The sequence below is a fragment of the Pseudomicrostroma glucosiphilum genome (genome assembly GCF_003144135.1).
Source record: "Pseudomicrostroma glucosiphilum strain MCA 4718 unplaced genomic scaffold BCV69scaffold_16, whole genome shotgun sequence".
In the NCBI taxonomy this organism is placed as follows: Eukaryota; Fungi; Basidiomycota; class Exobasidiomycetes; order Microstromatales; family Microstromataceae; genus Microstroma; species Microstroma glucosiphilum.
Window position 1 is genome coordinate 341928 of NW_020289928.1, and position 14579 is coordinate 356506.

The following is a 14579-nucleotide window of genomic DNA, read 5'->3' on the forward strand; positions in this document are numbered from 1 at the left end:
ACTAGAAGTATGACCCTCACCAGCGATGAGCCAAAATCTGTCTATGCACAGGCAGACACGGAAGTGGAGAATTGCTGCAGCCGTCAGATCTTCCCATCCTCGGCGGATTCAAGGTCGCTACTCTACTTTCAAAGGTCACCAGTCGTAAGACCCACCCTTGCCGTCAGTAGAGGCACGCCATGATTCCTTCTCTGCAGCGGCTATCCAAGCCGACTGACACAGCGGCGTCGTCGTCCAGTGGAACGCCGCGAAGACCGCCGCCTTCAACACCCAGGCCGACCTCTTCTACTCATGCGCAGAGAAGAGCAGCTGCCTTGGAACGTCAGCCTCCCATCACCTTTGCACCTCGCAGAAGCGGCGCAAGTGGTGAGGGCGCCTCCAATACTTCTTTCTCTGCGGAACCGACAAAAGGAGGCACAAAGAAGACGCTGTGGCAGAGTTGGCTCTCCCTTACACCGCGGACCAGGATGACAATGGGAATTGCAGTAGCGCGTAAGTAAAGGCTCACATACAAAGGGGGCAGATTCATTTCAGCGCTCATATCGGCAGCGAATCCGTGCCTTTTCCTACCCATCTGCAGTCTTCTCTGTCACCGGCATGATGGTTTACAAGCAAGTCGAGTATCTCGTCCCCGTGCCCAAAGCTCAGAAAGAGGCTTCGTCGCCGGATGAACCTCACAAGCCCAGACTCTTTGCGATCACTGCAGTCGATCGCAAACCCAAGGCGCCAGCTCAAGAAGATGTCAAAACAGCTTCTACAGCATCTACTGCTCTGCTGGCTTGTCTGATGCTTCCCATGGCCGCCAGTAGGTTACGAATGGGCACTTTCAGCAAAGCAGGGTCTAGCTCACAAACTCAGGGTAGAGCCTGGAATGCCATGCTTGCCAGGAGGAGCGGAATGGTGGAAAAGAGCAGAACTTTTTCGTCTGGTCGTCCTGTGCGTACTTCTCATTGAAGATCTGGCAATTGATGTACTTTCTACTCACTGAGCTCCGTGACTTCTCCGCTTGCCTTCACAGCTTGCCCAGCGTAGGAAGGGCTCCTCCGTCGCGACTGTCTATCTCTCTCGCTCCTTCTCGCCGGTGCCTGCCAAGGCTAGCGCCTCTCCTCTGTTGCCTAGCGATGCTGACTCCTCGCCTGGCTCTGCAGACGAGTCACTGTCGATGCTGCTGCGAGGAGGCTATATCCGCCAATCCTCCTCTGGCATCTTCACTTTCCTCCCTCCTGGTCTGAACTTACTCAAGAAGATTGAGACGATCATTGCAGAGGAGATGGAAGCGATTGATGCTTCCCGGATAGATATGCCCACGCTTCTGTCTAACAAGTTGTGGAAGAAGAGCGGCAGAGATGAGGCGATGGGGAGCGAGCTGTACAGGCTGAAGGACCGGAAGGGCGGAGAGTTCGTCCTCGGGCCGACATACGAGGAGGAGGTCACTAAGCTCGTAGGAGGAGAGGTGCACTCCTACAAGCAGCTACCGGTCAAGGTCTACCAAATGAGTGCGTAATTTGCAGTCATGATGCTGCTGCTGACAGAGAAGCTGATCTTACATTCCGTATCCTCACAGCTCGCAAACATCGCGACGAGCCTCGTCCTCGGCTGGGACTGCTGCGGACTCGCGAATTCGTCATGAAGGATATGTACACCTTTGACGCCTCAATCGATGAAGCCAAGAAATCTTACCAAGAGGTGCAGGGCGCATACGAGCGCATCATGGATCGGCTATTCAGCAGTGACGTCGAAGTGGATGTGAAGCAACAGAATTGGAGGATAGCTCAAGCAGACAGTGGAGCAATGGGCGGAATACTGTCGCATGAATACCACGTAGAAGATCCGGGTGAGTAACCAACGACACGTGAAGAGGCGCCCGAGTGATCTGCGGTCTGACGAAGTCATTTGCTTCTGACAGCTGGTGAGGATGACCTGTTGGTCTGCTCCTCGTGCTCTTATACCGCCAATTCGGAGCTCGCTGCATCGAGACCGGCGGGAGACACGATGCCGCTTGTCTCGGCCGATGTGGTCGTCCGTCTCTACTCCCTTAGTAACGATCCAGTCAACGCAGGCTCCTTGCTTGCGCTTGTGAGCGCTCGCAACTCCTCAATCAACGAAGTGAAAGTAGCAGGGGTGCTACGGACGGTTTCGGCCGGCTCGAAGGCGGCGGTGCAGCAGCTCTACCCCACCAAGCAGGGCGAGATCCACTGGGATTGGAAGGATCGGCCGGAAGGTCCTGTTGTGAGATTTTCCCAGATCAAGATCCTCGCAGACCACTCTTGCTCCTCACTTTCGCCAGACGACATCACCGAAGCGGTCGAGGAAGCCGTCCTTTCGTACAGCGACCCCTCCGGCGACGCACCTAGCTCAAGCGATTCGCCTCGCTTACTTGACTTCTTCCCTTCGTCTCCCTCTCAAGAAGATTTTCTTAGCTACCACGACGTCCGTCTCGCCGAATCCGGCTCAAGCTGTGTCAGTTGCAGCTCCGGTACGCTCACGCAGAGCAAAGCCATCGAAGTAGGCCACACCTTCATCCTCGGGACTCGCTACTCGCAATCTCTTGGCTACCAGTTCGCCGCACGACCCGAGGTGGATACAGAGACGGGAAAGCAAAAGGCGCAGGAGAGGCGCTACTTCCAGATGGGATGCTATGGTATTGGAGTTACGAGACTGATGGGCGTTCTCGCCATGAAGGCTCGAAGGAGCTTCCTTGCTCTGCAGCAGACGCAAGACTCAGCAGGAGTGGCTAGCAAGGGTGACGCGTCTGGGGAATCCAAGCCAGGCTTCCTCTGGCCAAAGCATCTTGCTCCTTACTCGCACGTTATTCTCCTTCCCCCCTCCGCTGCCTCGCATCCACAGAAGGAGGTGGAAACATTACTAACCCGCTTTCAGCGCGAGCAGGAAGCCGCCCCTGGCGATGAGGGCGAGCACACCATCTCTGTGCTGGTCGACGATCGGCCCAACCTCTCCATGGGTGCCAAACTTACGGAAGCGGACTTGAGTGGAGCGGGAGAGGTATGGGTAGTGGGAAAGGAGGGGAGCAGGAGAGTGAGATGATCGTCGAGGTGGCGAAGATGGTCCGATGTCAGTGTCGCCTGCATGCCTTTTCAACGCGTCACCACTCGTCTCGACAAACATCAGACTGCGACGTGCACTAGTTTACGTTGTGAGGTGGCATCGAATTCTGCCACTCGCCCCACTACCTCTTCGCACCTAGGCTGAAGGGGCTCGCCGGCCGAGGACTGTTCCTCCCACTCCCTGCACCACCAACGGCCGCACCAGCGGGTCCGAATCTCCTGCCACTGCTCTGCCTCGAAACGACCTTGGCTCCTCCACCCTTCGAGTCTCCTATCCGACTAGCGGCACCGGTGACGAGGTCCTTGATGAGCCCATTGTACATCTCTGAGTCGGCTTGGAGAGACTCGCGCAGCGTCAGATGATGTGTGAGGAGGAGGGAAGTCGAGGTGATGAGGTGCGAAAGCTCTTGTGAGAGGGACCGTAGCGAGGGAAGGGTGAGGAGGGAGAGTTGGTCTGCGTACCCGAGGGCAACGGGGAGAGGTGGTCAGTGCTGATAATGGAGGTCATTTGAGAGACGATGTGGACTCACCTTCACTGAGATTCGAGACTTGCTCCACTCTTTGCATATCGACTTCGGGCAGTGGACCTAGACCCAAGTCTTCCCGCCTCTTCTCGGCTATCCTCTCTTTCCTTCCTTGGTCTCTGCTTTGGCTCCTTGGTCCGCTTGCTTGTGTCTGCCCGGCTCCATTTGTAGCACCAACCCCGGCAGAAGATGACGATGATGTAGAGTCTTGCCTGATAGGAGCTTTGAGCGCTGCGCTATCTGGTCCGCCTCTTGGCGCCCGATCAGAGCCATTGTTGAGATTGATAGCGAGGGGTGGAAGTCGACGACTGCTACCTCCCGGGGACGAAGAGGAAGTAGAGGAGTCGAGGTACATGATCTCGTCAAGGTTGATGGGCACGCCCAACGATATGTGAAGATCTCGTCTTGTCCGGGAGCGTAGCCAGTCCACTGGTTTCAGCGGGGGAGGATTGACGAGATCAGCGTAGATCTGGCGGCTACTCTCTCCGACGAGAATCTGCGCTGGTCCTTCGGCCTGCCGTATCCTCTCTTGGCTCAGCTCTGGGACTTGTCCTGCACCGAATGGCTCTTCAGGCCCGCTAGGAAACAGCGGCGGCGAGAGAATCGAATTTATTTGAGTAGCTATGGATTGTGAGCTTGCGCCAGCGGGAGTGAAGCGTGGCTGCAGCAGGGAAAGGATCAAGCATCAGCGGCAGCTCGTAGCTCACAGCAGCCACTCTGAGGTCACTTACCCAGTCTGAAGTACCAGCTGAAGGTAGTGGTGAGACGGGAGCTTCAGCAGCCCGACTGTCCCCAAAGCCGTCCTCCTCGTCGTCGAATGCAAGGTTGGTACCACTCGGCTGGCCGTCCTCTGGAAAGTCGCCAAAGTCGCCGAAGTCATCATCGTCCTGGCCGGCAGGCAACGCCATGCCAGTACTATGACCGCCAGGTGAGTCGTCAAAGTCCGCGAAGTCGTCTTCGCCCTCCCCGTCATCGTCGTCGTGATCTTCATGGACTGCATCGTGAGCAGAGGCGGTTGCCAACGCAGTGAGAGGGGGAGCTGGCTCAGCTTGCGATGCGGCTGATGGCTCTGACTCGTCTTCTCCTAACGCTGCGATGTCTATTCCCTCAAGCTTCGCTGCTGTGGTAGCGACTGCTTCTCCTTTTGTGGTCTCCTCGAGGGCATTTGAGGAAGGCGAGGGGGTCGGCAGTCCCCAGCCAATGTCCTCTCCGAGGTCATCAGCAAAGAAGCCCTGTGATGTGGGTCGCTTCGACTCCGGCAGAGCTGGTGAGTCCGACTCAAGGTCAGGCGACGACCAGATGTCGCGTTCGGAGGTCTCCATGGTCTCCAAGAAGCGGAGGGACACGGGCGCTGGCGGCTATGAGGTCGATGCGGTACGAATGGAATATGAGCATGACCAGGAGACCAACACTGCTCAGGCGCGGAGCCGAAGTGGACCCCGGCCGAGGCCGGACGCAGAGCCGAGGAAGCACTTCTTCTCGCCGCTACTCCCGCTGTCGCATATAACACTATCCTTCTCTCACCGCATACATCACAACCACCACTTTCAATCATGACCAAGACCTACAACGTCGTCGTTCTGCCCGGAGATGGTATTGGTGCGTTGAAGAGCTAGTGTCATCGCCGCTCCTTACCCATTCTTGACTTATGTCCGCCCTCATCCTCGCAGGCCCCGAGGTGACTCATGAAGCCTCTCGCGTCCTGGAGTTCATCTCGTCCAAGAGCTCCGACTATGAGATCAAGCTCACCTCGGTAAGTGGAACAAGAGGGACAAATGATACGGTCGGCCTTGAGACAGCTCTGACGTTCCTCGCCATTGCGTCTTGCTCATCACCTTGCAGCAAGATTTCGGAGGAATTGCCATTGACAATGCTGGCGTGCCCCTTCCCGAGGCGACTCTCAAGGCTTGTGAGGCTGCTGATGCCATGCTGCTAGGTGAGTGGTCATGTGAGGATAAGAGCAACCCGAATTTATGTGCTTACATCGCCTGCTCCTCCTCCCCCGTCAGGCGCTGTCGGTGGACCCAAGTGGGGTGTTGGCAAGGTCAGGCCCGAGCAAGGCCTTTTGCAGCTGCGAAAGCACTTCGACCTCTACGCAAATGTCCGCCCGGCCCTCTTCCCCTCCAAGTCTCTCCTGTCCCACTCTCCCCTCAAGCCAGAGATTGCCGAGGGTACCTCGATGATCGTCGTCCGAGAGCTCGTCAAGGGACTCTACTTTGGTGACCGCGTAGAGGCTGATCTGGACACTCCCGGCTCCACGGGTGAAGCCTCGGATATGATGGTCTACAACAAGAACGATGTCCAGCGTATTACACGTCTCGCTGCCGCCCTCGCCCTGCAGCAGACACCCACTGCCAAGATCCACTCCATCGACAAGGCAAACGTCCTTGCTTGCTCTCGTCTGTGGAGGCGAGTTGTTACAGAGACCATCGAAAACGAGTTCAAGGGACAAGTCGAGGTGGACCACCAGCTCGTTGACTCGGCTGCCATGATCATGGTCTCCAACCCGCGCAAGCTCAATGGCATTGTCCTAACTGAGAACATGTTCGGTGACATCCTCTCAGACGAATCCTCTGTCATCCCGGGATCCCTGGGTCTCCTGCCTTCTGCCTCCCTCGCCGGACTACCTGACGGCAAGTCAGACTGCAAGGGGCTTTACGAGCCCATCCACGGAACTGTGAGTTGCTGTGGATGAATGCAAAGACCGTTCGCAGCCAGTCATTCTGACCCTCTTCGTTTACTTTTGTGCATTCCTCCCAGGCCCCTGACATCGCTGGTCAGGGCATTGCCAACCCCATCGGCACCATCCTATCAGCAGCCATGCTACTGAGGTACTCTTTCGGTCTCGGCCGCGAAGCAGATGCCATTTACAAGGCTGTTGAGACTGTACTGGATACCCCTGACCTCGGCGGACTGGGCCTGAGGACAGCTGACCTGGGTGGAAAGGCAAAGACAGGAGAGGTCGGAGATGCCGTCCTGAAGCAGTTGGAGAAGCTATTGGCCTAGACTCAGGTACCTTCTGTCGATGACTCGGTAGAACGATGGCAAATTTCCCGACTTGCCATTGCGCTGTGACATTTCTGGACCTCACTTATCGTAGCCTAGTCATTTTCGCGAGCAAGGGTAATAAGATTCGTCCGGTACAAGTACATTAATGTCACATAGCGTCTGTCTCGCACAGCTTGCTCCTGCAGACCACCGCGGCTCCCCTACTTCGAGCGTCACTGTTAAGCCTAGCTTCGGCCCTGTGTTGTCTGACCCTCGTTGCTCGTCTGCTGTGTCTGGTTGCCAGTGGAGGGCGAGGATGTTTCGAGGTCTTCAAGATTGAAGGCAGCATTGCGTCGGTACTATCAATGCGAGCAGAGCCGTAGATGTCACAAAGCAAGGGATAAAAGTGAGTTGTTGTGATCGGACAGGACCCACGCCGAGAGCTGTGCATCTCCCTTCCATCGCACACAAACTGCGCACGGCGATGCTATCTGCCTCCTGAAGCTCATCGTACTCACATTCTCCCACATATCGGCTACCTCTGCGTTGCCCTCGTTGTACACGTTGATCTCTGCTAGTGACCGGCCCAGCTCCTCTAGAGACTCGTTGAGTAGGTCAACATTCTTGATGATTCGCGAGAGGAGGAGAGTCTGCCGTTGTTCCTGTAAGAGCGAAGTGTCGTGGTGAGGAGTGCGTCGATGGTCAGTCACTACACCGTCGGCACATGAGCGAGCCTGCTATACGTACGTGGGGATTCTCGATGTGCATCATGTTCGTAGTGAGGGCGTGGTGATGCCGATCTGTAGAGCGGATGGGATGGTGAGCTTGGAGGTGTTGCTTTGAGCTGCGTCTCTCAACGCGACTCGACCCAGGCGGGAGGGAAGCGGGAGCGCAGTGCCGCGGCCCCACTCCAAGGGGACACGTACGTCAAAGCTCGGCGATCACTTCTTCCGCCTTCCTTTGCAGCCTACGACTCCTTCCTCCCCACAACGCCTCTGTCTTCCTGGGTCTGCCGCTGTATCACAGTAGTGGTACACTGTTTCGAGAGTCGAGATGTCCAACATCGCCATCGTGTCGCCCGACATTGCGTCGGTGTCACTTCACGTGCCGAAACCCCTCGTGCAACACTTCTACGTCCTACCATTCCTCTTTCTCTACCCTCTTTACTTCTACACCTACAACCTCCGCTATGACGACTGGGTTAAGTCTGAAGAGTGGACCTTCGTCTACTCGGTCCTGCTCTTCACCTCTCATGCTTTGGCGTACCTGATCACCAGGTGGAGCATCGGCTTCAAGGCATGGGCTACCACAAAGCCGGTCAAATCCCTGCAGCAGGCATCCCTCGTGCGGGTCATCCCTCACCCCCACAAGGGAGAAGGCGAGATGGTGCCCCTCAAAATATCGTCATCAGAGGTCTCTTTCGTCTATCAGGCGGACAAGTACATTCTTGCTGTGCCCGATTCCAAGGCACCAACCACCGCGGTCAACCGTTCTGCAGACATCACCGAGCCAACCTTCCGTCGCTTACCCTACCCAGCAGACTCTGCGCCGCCACTGTCGCACTTCCAAGCTTCGCGAGGACTGGTCTCTGAAGAAGACGCCCTACAGACCCTCAACACCTACGGGGGCAATGTCTTCGAGATCCCCAAGCCAACGTTTGTGGCTCTGTTCATCGAACATGCTGTCGCGCCTTTCTTCGTCTTTCAGGTCTTCTGTGTCGGACTCTGGATGCTGGACGAATACTGGTACTACTCACTCTTCACTCTCTTCATGTTGATCATGTTCGAGTGCACCGTCGTTTTCCAGAGGCTGCGAACGCTCAATGAGTTCAGGACCATGTCGATTACGCCTTTCCAGATCTACGTATACCGATCTAAGGAATGGCTTCAGGTGCCCACCACGGAGCTGCTTCCTGGAGACGTTGTCTCCATCACTCGAACCAAGGAAGATCTGGCGACCCCTTGCGACTTGCTGCTGTTGGGCGGAACTGCCATCGTGAACGAAGCAATGCTCAGTGGCGAGTCTACGCCTCTGCTCAAGGAGAGCATTGAGCTCAGGGAGGGGTCCGACAAGCTTGACGTCAATGGTACAGATCGCAACTCGGTAGTCTTCGGTGGTACCAAGGTTCTGCAGACCACATCAGCAGGAGCGGCAGAGTACAGCAGCGTATACACTCAGGAGGGAATGGTTCCACCCGATGGAGGAGCAATTGGCCTGGTGCTGCGAACCGGATTCGGCACTAGTCAGGGTCAGCTCATTCGTCTCATGGTCTTTACCAATGAAGGTCGAGTTACCGCTGGTAACATTGAGGCCTTCCTTTTCATCGGTTTCCTCCTCATCTTCGCTATCGCTGCTAGTTGGTACGTCTGGACAAGAGGTCTCGAGATGGGCAGGCCCAAAGGCAAGCTCCTCCTGGACTGTGTCCTGATCATCACCTCTGTCGTTCCGCCTGAGCTGCCAATGGAGCTCTCTATGGCTGTCAACTCGTCTCTCATGGCTTTGAGCAAGAAGGCCATCTTCTGCACTGAGCCCTTCAGGATTCCATACGCCGGCAAGGTTGACGTTTGCTGCTTCGACAAGACCGGTACGATCACCGATGAGGATCTCGAGGTACAAGGAGTGGCTGCCATTGGCGCTAAGCTTCCACGGGACCTGATTGATCTGCAGCAGCTGCCCCGAGAGACTACTATCACTCTTGGCGCTGCTCACGCTCTGGTTCTGCTTGAAGACGGTATGGTTGGTGACCCGATGGAGAAGACGACTCTGGAGGCCATGGGATGGCAGCTCGCACAGGGAGACGTCCTGAGTCCTAAGGACGTGCGCCAGTCTGCTCACCGTATCGAGATCAATGTTCGTCGCCGCTTCCAGTTCTCCTCTGCGCTCAAGAGGATGTCGACGCTCAGCTACGTCTCTGACTTGGGAGGTGCAAATCGCAAGCTTTTCGCTGCCGTAAAGGGAGCACCGGAAACTCTCAAGGGCATGTACAGCAAGATCCCCGACGGGTATGACGAGACGTACAAGGGCTTCACGCGACGTGGATCTCGAGTGCTTGCTCTAGGATACAAGTACGTCGACAAAGTCTCACCCGATGGAGTAAAGGATCTGACGAGAGATCAAGTTGAGAGTGAACTGGTCTTCGGAGGGTTCCTGATCTTCCACTGTCCTCTCAAGTCCGACGCTAAGGGAGCTCTGCAACAGCTTCACGACTCCTCTCACCGCTGCATTATGATTACCGGTGACAATCCTCTGACCGCCGTGCACGTCGCAGAGGAAGTCGAAATCGTCGATAGGGAAACCTTGATTCTTGACGCTAGGGAGGGCGCATCGAAGCCCAGCGAGCTGGCTTGGAAGACGACTGACGAGAGCAAGATCATCAACCTTGACGCTTCGGAGGCTCTCGATGAGTCATTGTTCGACACCTACGACATTTGCATGACCGGCGCAGCAATGGCCCAATTCTCGAGCCAAATTGAGAAGTGGGAGAAGCTCGTACAGAACACCTGGGTGTATGCTCGTGTCAGCCCTTCGCAGAAGGAGCTCATTCTTAATACGCTGAAGCGACTGGGCTACGTAACTCTGATGGCTGGTGACGGGACCAATGATGTGGGGGCTCTCAAAGCTGCGCACGTCGGAGTGGCCCTGCTGGATGGTACGCCGGAAGACTTGCTAAAGATTGCAGAGCACCAGAGGAACGAGCGGATGAAGAAGGTCTACATGAGTCAACTCAGTCTTTCGCAGCGCTTCAACGCCCCGCCGCCTGTTGTTCCTCCTACACTCAAGGACAAGTTCCCTGAACTGGAAGCAGCAAGGGAAGAGGCAGTCAAGAAGATCAAGCAGGCCAAGCTTGCCAACCCCAACCAGGCTCCCCCCAAATTCGACCTCGCCAGCCTTCAGGCCAAGATGCAGGACATGGACACCGAGGACGGGCCACCTCAGATCAAGCTAGGAGACGCCTCAGTGGCTGCTCCTTTCACTTCAAAGCTTCGCAACGTCAACTCCATTGTTCAAATCATTCGTCAAGGCAGAGCTTCCCTTGTTGCCACTGTGCAAATGTACAAGATCCTCGGACTCAACTGCTTGATTCAGGCATACTCCCTCAGTGTCATGTATCTCGACGGTATCAAGTTCGGTGATTACCAGGTGACCATCACTGGTATGCTGCTAAGTGTCGCGTTCCTCTTCATCTCCAAGGCCGAGCCCAAAGAGAAGCTCTCGAGGGAGAGGCCCCTGACGACAATCTTCTCCTGGTACATCTTCTCCTCCGTCATGCTGCAATTTGCTCTTCATCTTGTCTCGATGCACTACGTTTCGAGGACTCTGGTACCTCTGTACGAGGTGCCAGCTGAGGAGATTGACGTCGAGGCCAAGTTCACGCCCTCGCTGCTGAATTCGGCCGTGTTCCTGATCAACCTGTCTCAACAGGTCAACACCGTCGCGGTCAACTTCATCGGTGAGCCATTCCGTGAAAAGATCACTGCCAACCGTGGTCTCTATCTGGGTCTGCTCGGATGTGGATCGATAGCAGTAGCAGGAGCTCTCGAGCTCTTCCCGGAGCTCAACGAGTGGCTGCAGCTGGTCAAGATGCCCACTCCCTTCCAGATCCGATTGGTCGCCATCATGCTGGTCGACTACATTGGCTGCTACGTCATTGAGTGGATCACCCATGCCACTTTGGCCGACTTGCGGCCCAGTGCCTTTGTGACCAAGGGCAGGGACAGGAGGGATCAGAGGCGCAAGAATCTCATTGAGAATCTAGAGGCAGCTACGGAAATTGCGCTCAAGAGGGGTGAGGTGGAGAAGGCGGCATCTACCGTCGTCAATGGCGCTTCGACGGCGAGTGGAGTTCAGGTGAATGGAGGCAGGGCTCAGAAGAGGAAGTAAAAGCGGCATCGCATGTGGATGATCAGACGTAGGAGGTATGGCCGATGTAGAGGTCGTGATCGTTAGAGCTCCCAATGACAATATTCCGGATCTTGCGCTAGTGATGCTCTGTCATGCTTATGGGATCTCGTGATGTCAGCCTCAGAATGTCTTGCCCGCTTACCTACGCTTGCGGCCATTGCTTACCGTCGATCGTCTGCAGTTCAAATATCTTGGGTGCAGCAGTTAGAGCACTCACGAGGGGAGATCAGCATCCTCCATATCCGATCCGCGCAATTACCGATGCAAGCCGCACTTGCCGAAGTACTGTCGGTACGCCTTTACGAGTCTTCGGCCCGAAATTGCTATAGCCCGAAATTGCTACGTCCACGCTTCTGTATCTCATCGTGGTGAGATACCATCTGCTTACCCACTCCATTACTCTGGTGCCGAGACATGGGGAAATTGCGTTCCCATGGTCTTGGGGGGTGTACGAAACGTGGCTGAACTTAGAGCTCGGAAGACCGAAGGAAGCACCGAATTGCCGGACTACTGTGGAGGTGAGGGTAGCTCAGCACGCTCCTTCCGTCCTTCAGTCGTCACTTCGAACAGCTCCGAGTTGCTCAGGTCCGGTTTGTGGTATGGCGAAAGAGGGTCTAGGGGACGTTATCACTCTATGCGAGTGGATCGAGGCGTCGAGTCCGAGCGAGTAGACGGGGTAGTGGTTTCAACAGCCGTCAAATCAGCCGGTACTCCGTCCATGGTACCGAGTGCCCAAGTGCCCAATTGCGAGGGACTGTAGCTACTTTTGGGTTTGGAGGCTTGCGTGGGAACAATTGTGAGAACAAAGCAACACTGGGATGAGGTCAGGGCAAAGTGAGATGTGAGGTGCGCTGATGATCTATCTCCGGTGGAGCAGACGAAGGTGGCTTGCATTGGAGGCGTCACACGCGGGCACTACCCCAGTCAGGGTCCAATGGGCGCAGCGTGGCTTGCATAGAAGCTGCGTCGGCACTGACGCCCGTGCATAGAAGCCCGTCCGCATCCGAAGCCATCTCGTGGTACCCTTCGCCGCTTCGGGTGGTCCTGCCTCGCCAAGACGGACCTACCGGCCGATATAGACGCGCTCTCGGACATCGACGACCCTCGTCTGGGGAGAATTTTGCGAGCACAGGCCCCATGCTGGAAGATAGGGAAAGATAGCTCGGCCTCGGAGCCCGAGGTGGCGGGTCCCCAAGACCTGCAGTCGCAAGGACGACAATTGAAGAGGAGTCACTGGGCGTGAAACTGCACATTGGCATTTCTACTGTATATGTGCCTCTACACCATGCCGAGACCGAACCTCGGGCACGCAATTACCTTGCACGCCTCAGTCTCCTTCCGGTGTGTTGCTGGACATACACAGGACGGAGGTGAAGGCTGACAGGCATTATTGCTGTCTGAGTAGCTGGGATAGCAAAAGTTCAGGTACCGGCGGGCAGCCGAAGGGAGACAACAAGATGTCATCGACAACTGAGCAAGTTTTGGTCATCTGCTTACTTTGCTTACGCTTATAAGTCACCATGAATTAGCTCGAGACACCCTTGTGATACCCCATCATTCTGTTCCCTCCCCACATCGCCTACTCTCGTACCACAGATTCCCTGACCATGTCCACCCACGCGGTCTCTTCATCTTCGCGACTCGCAGTCAGGAGGAGGTCATCGCTGACAGAGGCAGACCTGTTGGCCACCAGGCTGGCAGTGACCAGTCTCGTCCGAGCCATTGCAAAATCCGGCGTGCCGACGTCAGAGGCAGCCGTAGAGGCTTCTCTAGCAAAGCGTACGGCTATGGCTGCAGCAATGGCTAAGCCAACGGCCATGGCCCCAGCTGCATCGGCGTGCGCAACTCCTAACGGTACAATCACGGTCACACCCACTACCACACCGAGGAAGAGTGTCATTTCAGGTACTCTCGAACGACTACGTCGAGCAAGCCATAGGAAGTCGCTCGAGATTCACAACACATCCGAGAGCAGCCTGCAGCATCCCACAGCTCCCCTGTTCTCGTCGCCCTTCAATGCCGCACGTGCGAGGGCCCCATCCATGCCTTCTAGCACAGTTGTCGCTGTCTCCCTGGATGCTGAGCTGGGTGAAGACTATCATCCCCCTGCCCCAGAAGTATCGACACGTCCCAGGCTGTTCCGAAGTACTGGATCTGATCCGCTTATCTCCACACATCACCTGCCGCACATTTCGCTGCATCTGAAGCACAAGCGCAGACAGAATCATACTCACGAGGACGAGGATACCACAACAGGGCTTCCCAGTGTCACCGAGGGTGTCCAGTCTTCCTCCAACTTGTTCGCAGCCGCCTTCGACCTTGCAGCACCTCACGACCAAGGCACTCCTGGCTCATCAAGAGGGACTTCGATCGCGTCGAGCCTCGGGGAAAGTCCCAGATTGCAGAATCTTGCTCTCGCTACGGGCTTCAGGCAAGCATACACTGAAGATTCCATCTGCCCGATCCAGAAAGAGACGAAGCGTCGCCCACCTCCGCTCAATCTGCACCTAGGAACCTCAACGGCAGAAGCAGACCTGCCGCTGCCAGTGTCCGACCGCTTCGAGGACTCCTTTCCGCCTGAAGGTCAGGTGAAGAAGATCACTCTGCAATTGGAAGATTGGCAAAAGGAGCTCACGGTGTCGAATGTACCTCCTCGACCTTCTTATACACACACCTCTTCACTCTTCAACGTCGCCCCTGCAACATCCTGGCCTGTTCAGCACCTGCGGATGCGATCCAGGGCCTCGTCCCTTGCCCTAAATCATGAAGCGCCGAGGACACGCACATTTGTTCCCGCAGACTTTGCCCAGTCAACAGAGGAACGTGAACCACGGAGAAAGTCGATGCTCGCTGCAGCGCCGCAGGAGAATCACAAGAAGAGCTTGAAGAGGCCCACCGTCCCCACCTCTGCCTCCTCGCCATTCATGTCATTTCGAGAAGACTGGCAGCATGAGAATTCAAGGCTGTGGTAAGACTGCAGGTGTAGATGTCGTTGGTCAAGCTGTCTCAATGTTTCTCCCGTGTATACCAAATAATGTAGTCCTAGTTGTGTTGTACCTGTAATCCTAAGCTCCACGTTCGCACTCGATCACGTTTGACA

The 14579-nt window shown here is 55.9% G+C and overlaps 6 protein-coding genes across 6 annotated transcripts; 4 read left to right on the forward strand and 2 right to left on the reverse strand.

Moving 5' to 3' along the window:
- Positions 1-179: 179 nt before the first annotated feature.
- BCV69DRAFT_301285 (class II aaRS and biotin synthetase) lies at positions 180-3045 on the forward strand (the record flags this gene model as incomplete). Its single annotated transcript, XM_025494545.1, has 5 exons — positions 180-492; positions 581-936; positions 1019-1496; positions 1565-1834; positions 1907-3045. 5 exons carry the CDS (start codon positions 180-182, stop codon positions 3043-3045), a joined length of 2556 nt encoding a protein of 851 aa, XP_025345649.1.
- A 142-nt stretch (positions 3046-3187) lies between these two features.
- Positions 3188-4911, reverse strand: BCV69DRAFT_301286 (hypothetical protein; the record flags this gene model as incomplete). Its single annotated transcript, XM_025494546.1, has 3 exons — positions 3188-3519; positions 3596-4250; positions 4321-4911. The coding sequence occupies 3 exons, from the start codon at positions 4909-4911 to the stop codon at positions 3188-3190; spliced, it is 1578 nt and encodes a 525-aa protein (XP_025345650.1).
- A 231-nt stretch (positions 4912-5142) lies between these two features.
- BCV69DRAFT_252679 (3-isopropylmalate dehydrogenase) lies at positions 5143-6595 on the forward strand (the record flags this gene model as incomplete). Its single annotated transcript, XM_025490480.1, has 5 exons — positions 5143-5188; positions 5260-5342; positions 5432-5525; positions 5599-6266; positions 6350-6595. 5 exons carry the CDS (start codon positions 5143-5145, stop codon positions 6593-6595), a joined length of 1137 nt encoding a protein of 378 aa, XP_025345651.1.
- On the reverse strand, positions 6380-7352 carry BCV69DRAFT_285122 (hypothetical protein). The gene is made up of 3 exons (XM_025493283.1): positions 7325-7352; positions 7096-7239; positions 6380-6936 (listed from the first exon to the last, which is right to left on the reverse strand). Exons 1-3 carry the CDS (start codon positions 7346-7348, stop codon positions 6823-6825), a joined length of 282 nt encoding a protein of 93 aa, XP_025345652.1. The 5' UTR covers positions 7349-7352; the 3' UTR covers positions 6380-6822.
- Positions 7353-7543: 191 nt separating this feature from the next.
- BCV69DRAFT_285123 (putative SPF1-P-type ATPase) lies at positions 7544-11566 on the forward strand. The gene has a single exon (XM_025493284.1). It carries the CDS (start codon positions 7631-7633, stop codon positions 11456-11458), a length of 3828 nt encoding a protein of 1275 aa, XP_025345653.1. The 5' UTR covers positions 7544-7630; the 3' UTR covers positions 11459-11566.
- A 1346-nt stretch (positions 11567-12912) lies between these two features.
- BCV69DRAFT_76050 (hypothetical protein) lies at positions 12913-14509 on the forward strand. Its single transcript, XM_025495500.1, has one exon. It carries the CDS (start codon positions 13087-13089, stop codon positions 14449-14451), a length of 1365 nt encoding a protein of 454 aa, XP_025345654.1. The 5' UTR covers positions 12913-13086; the 3' UTR covers positions 14452-14509.
- Positions 14510-14579: the final 70 nt, after the last annotated feature.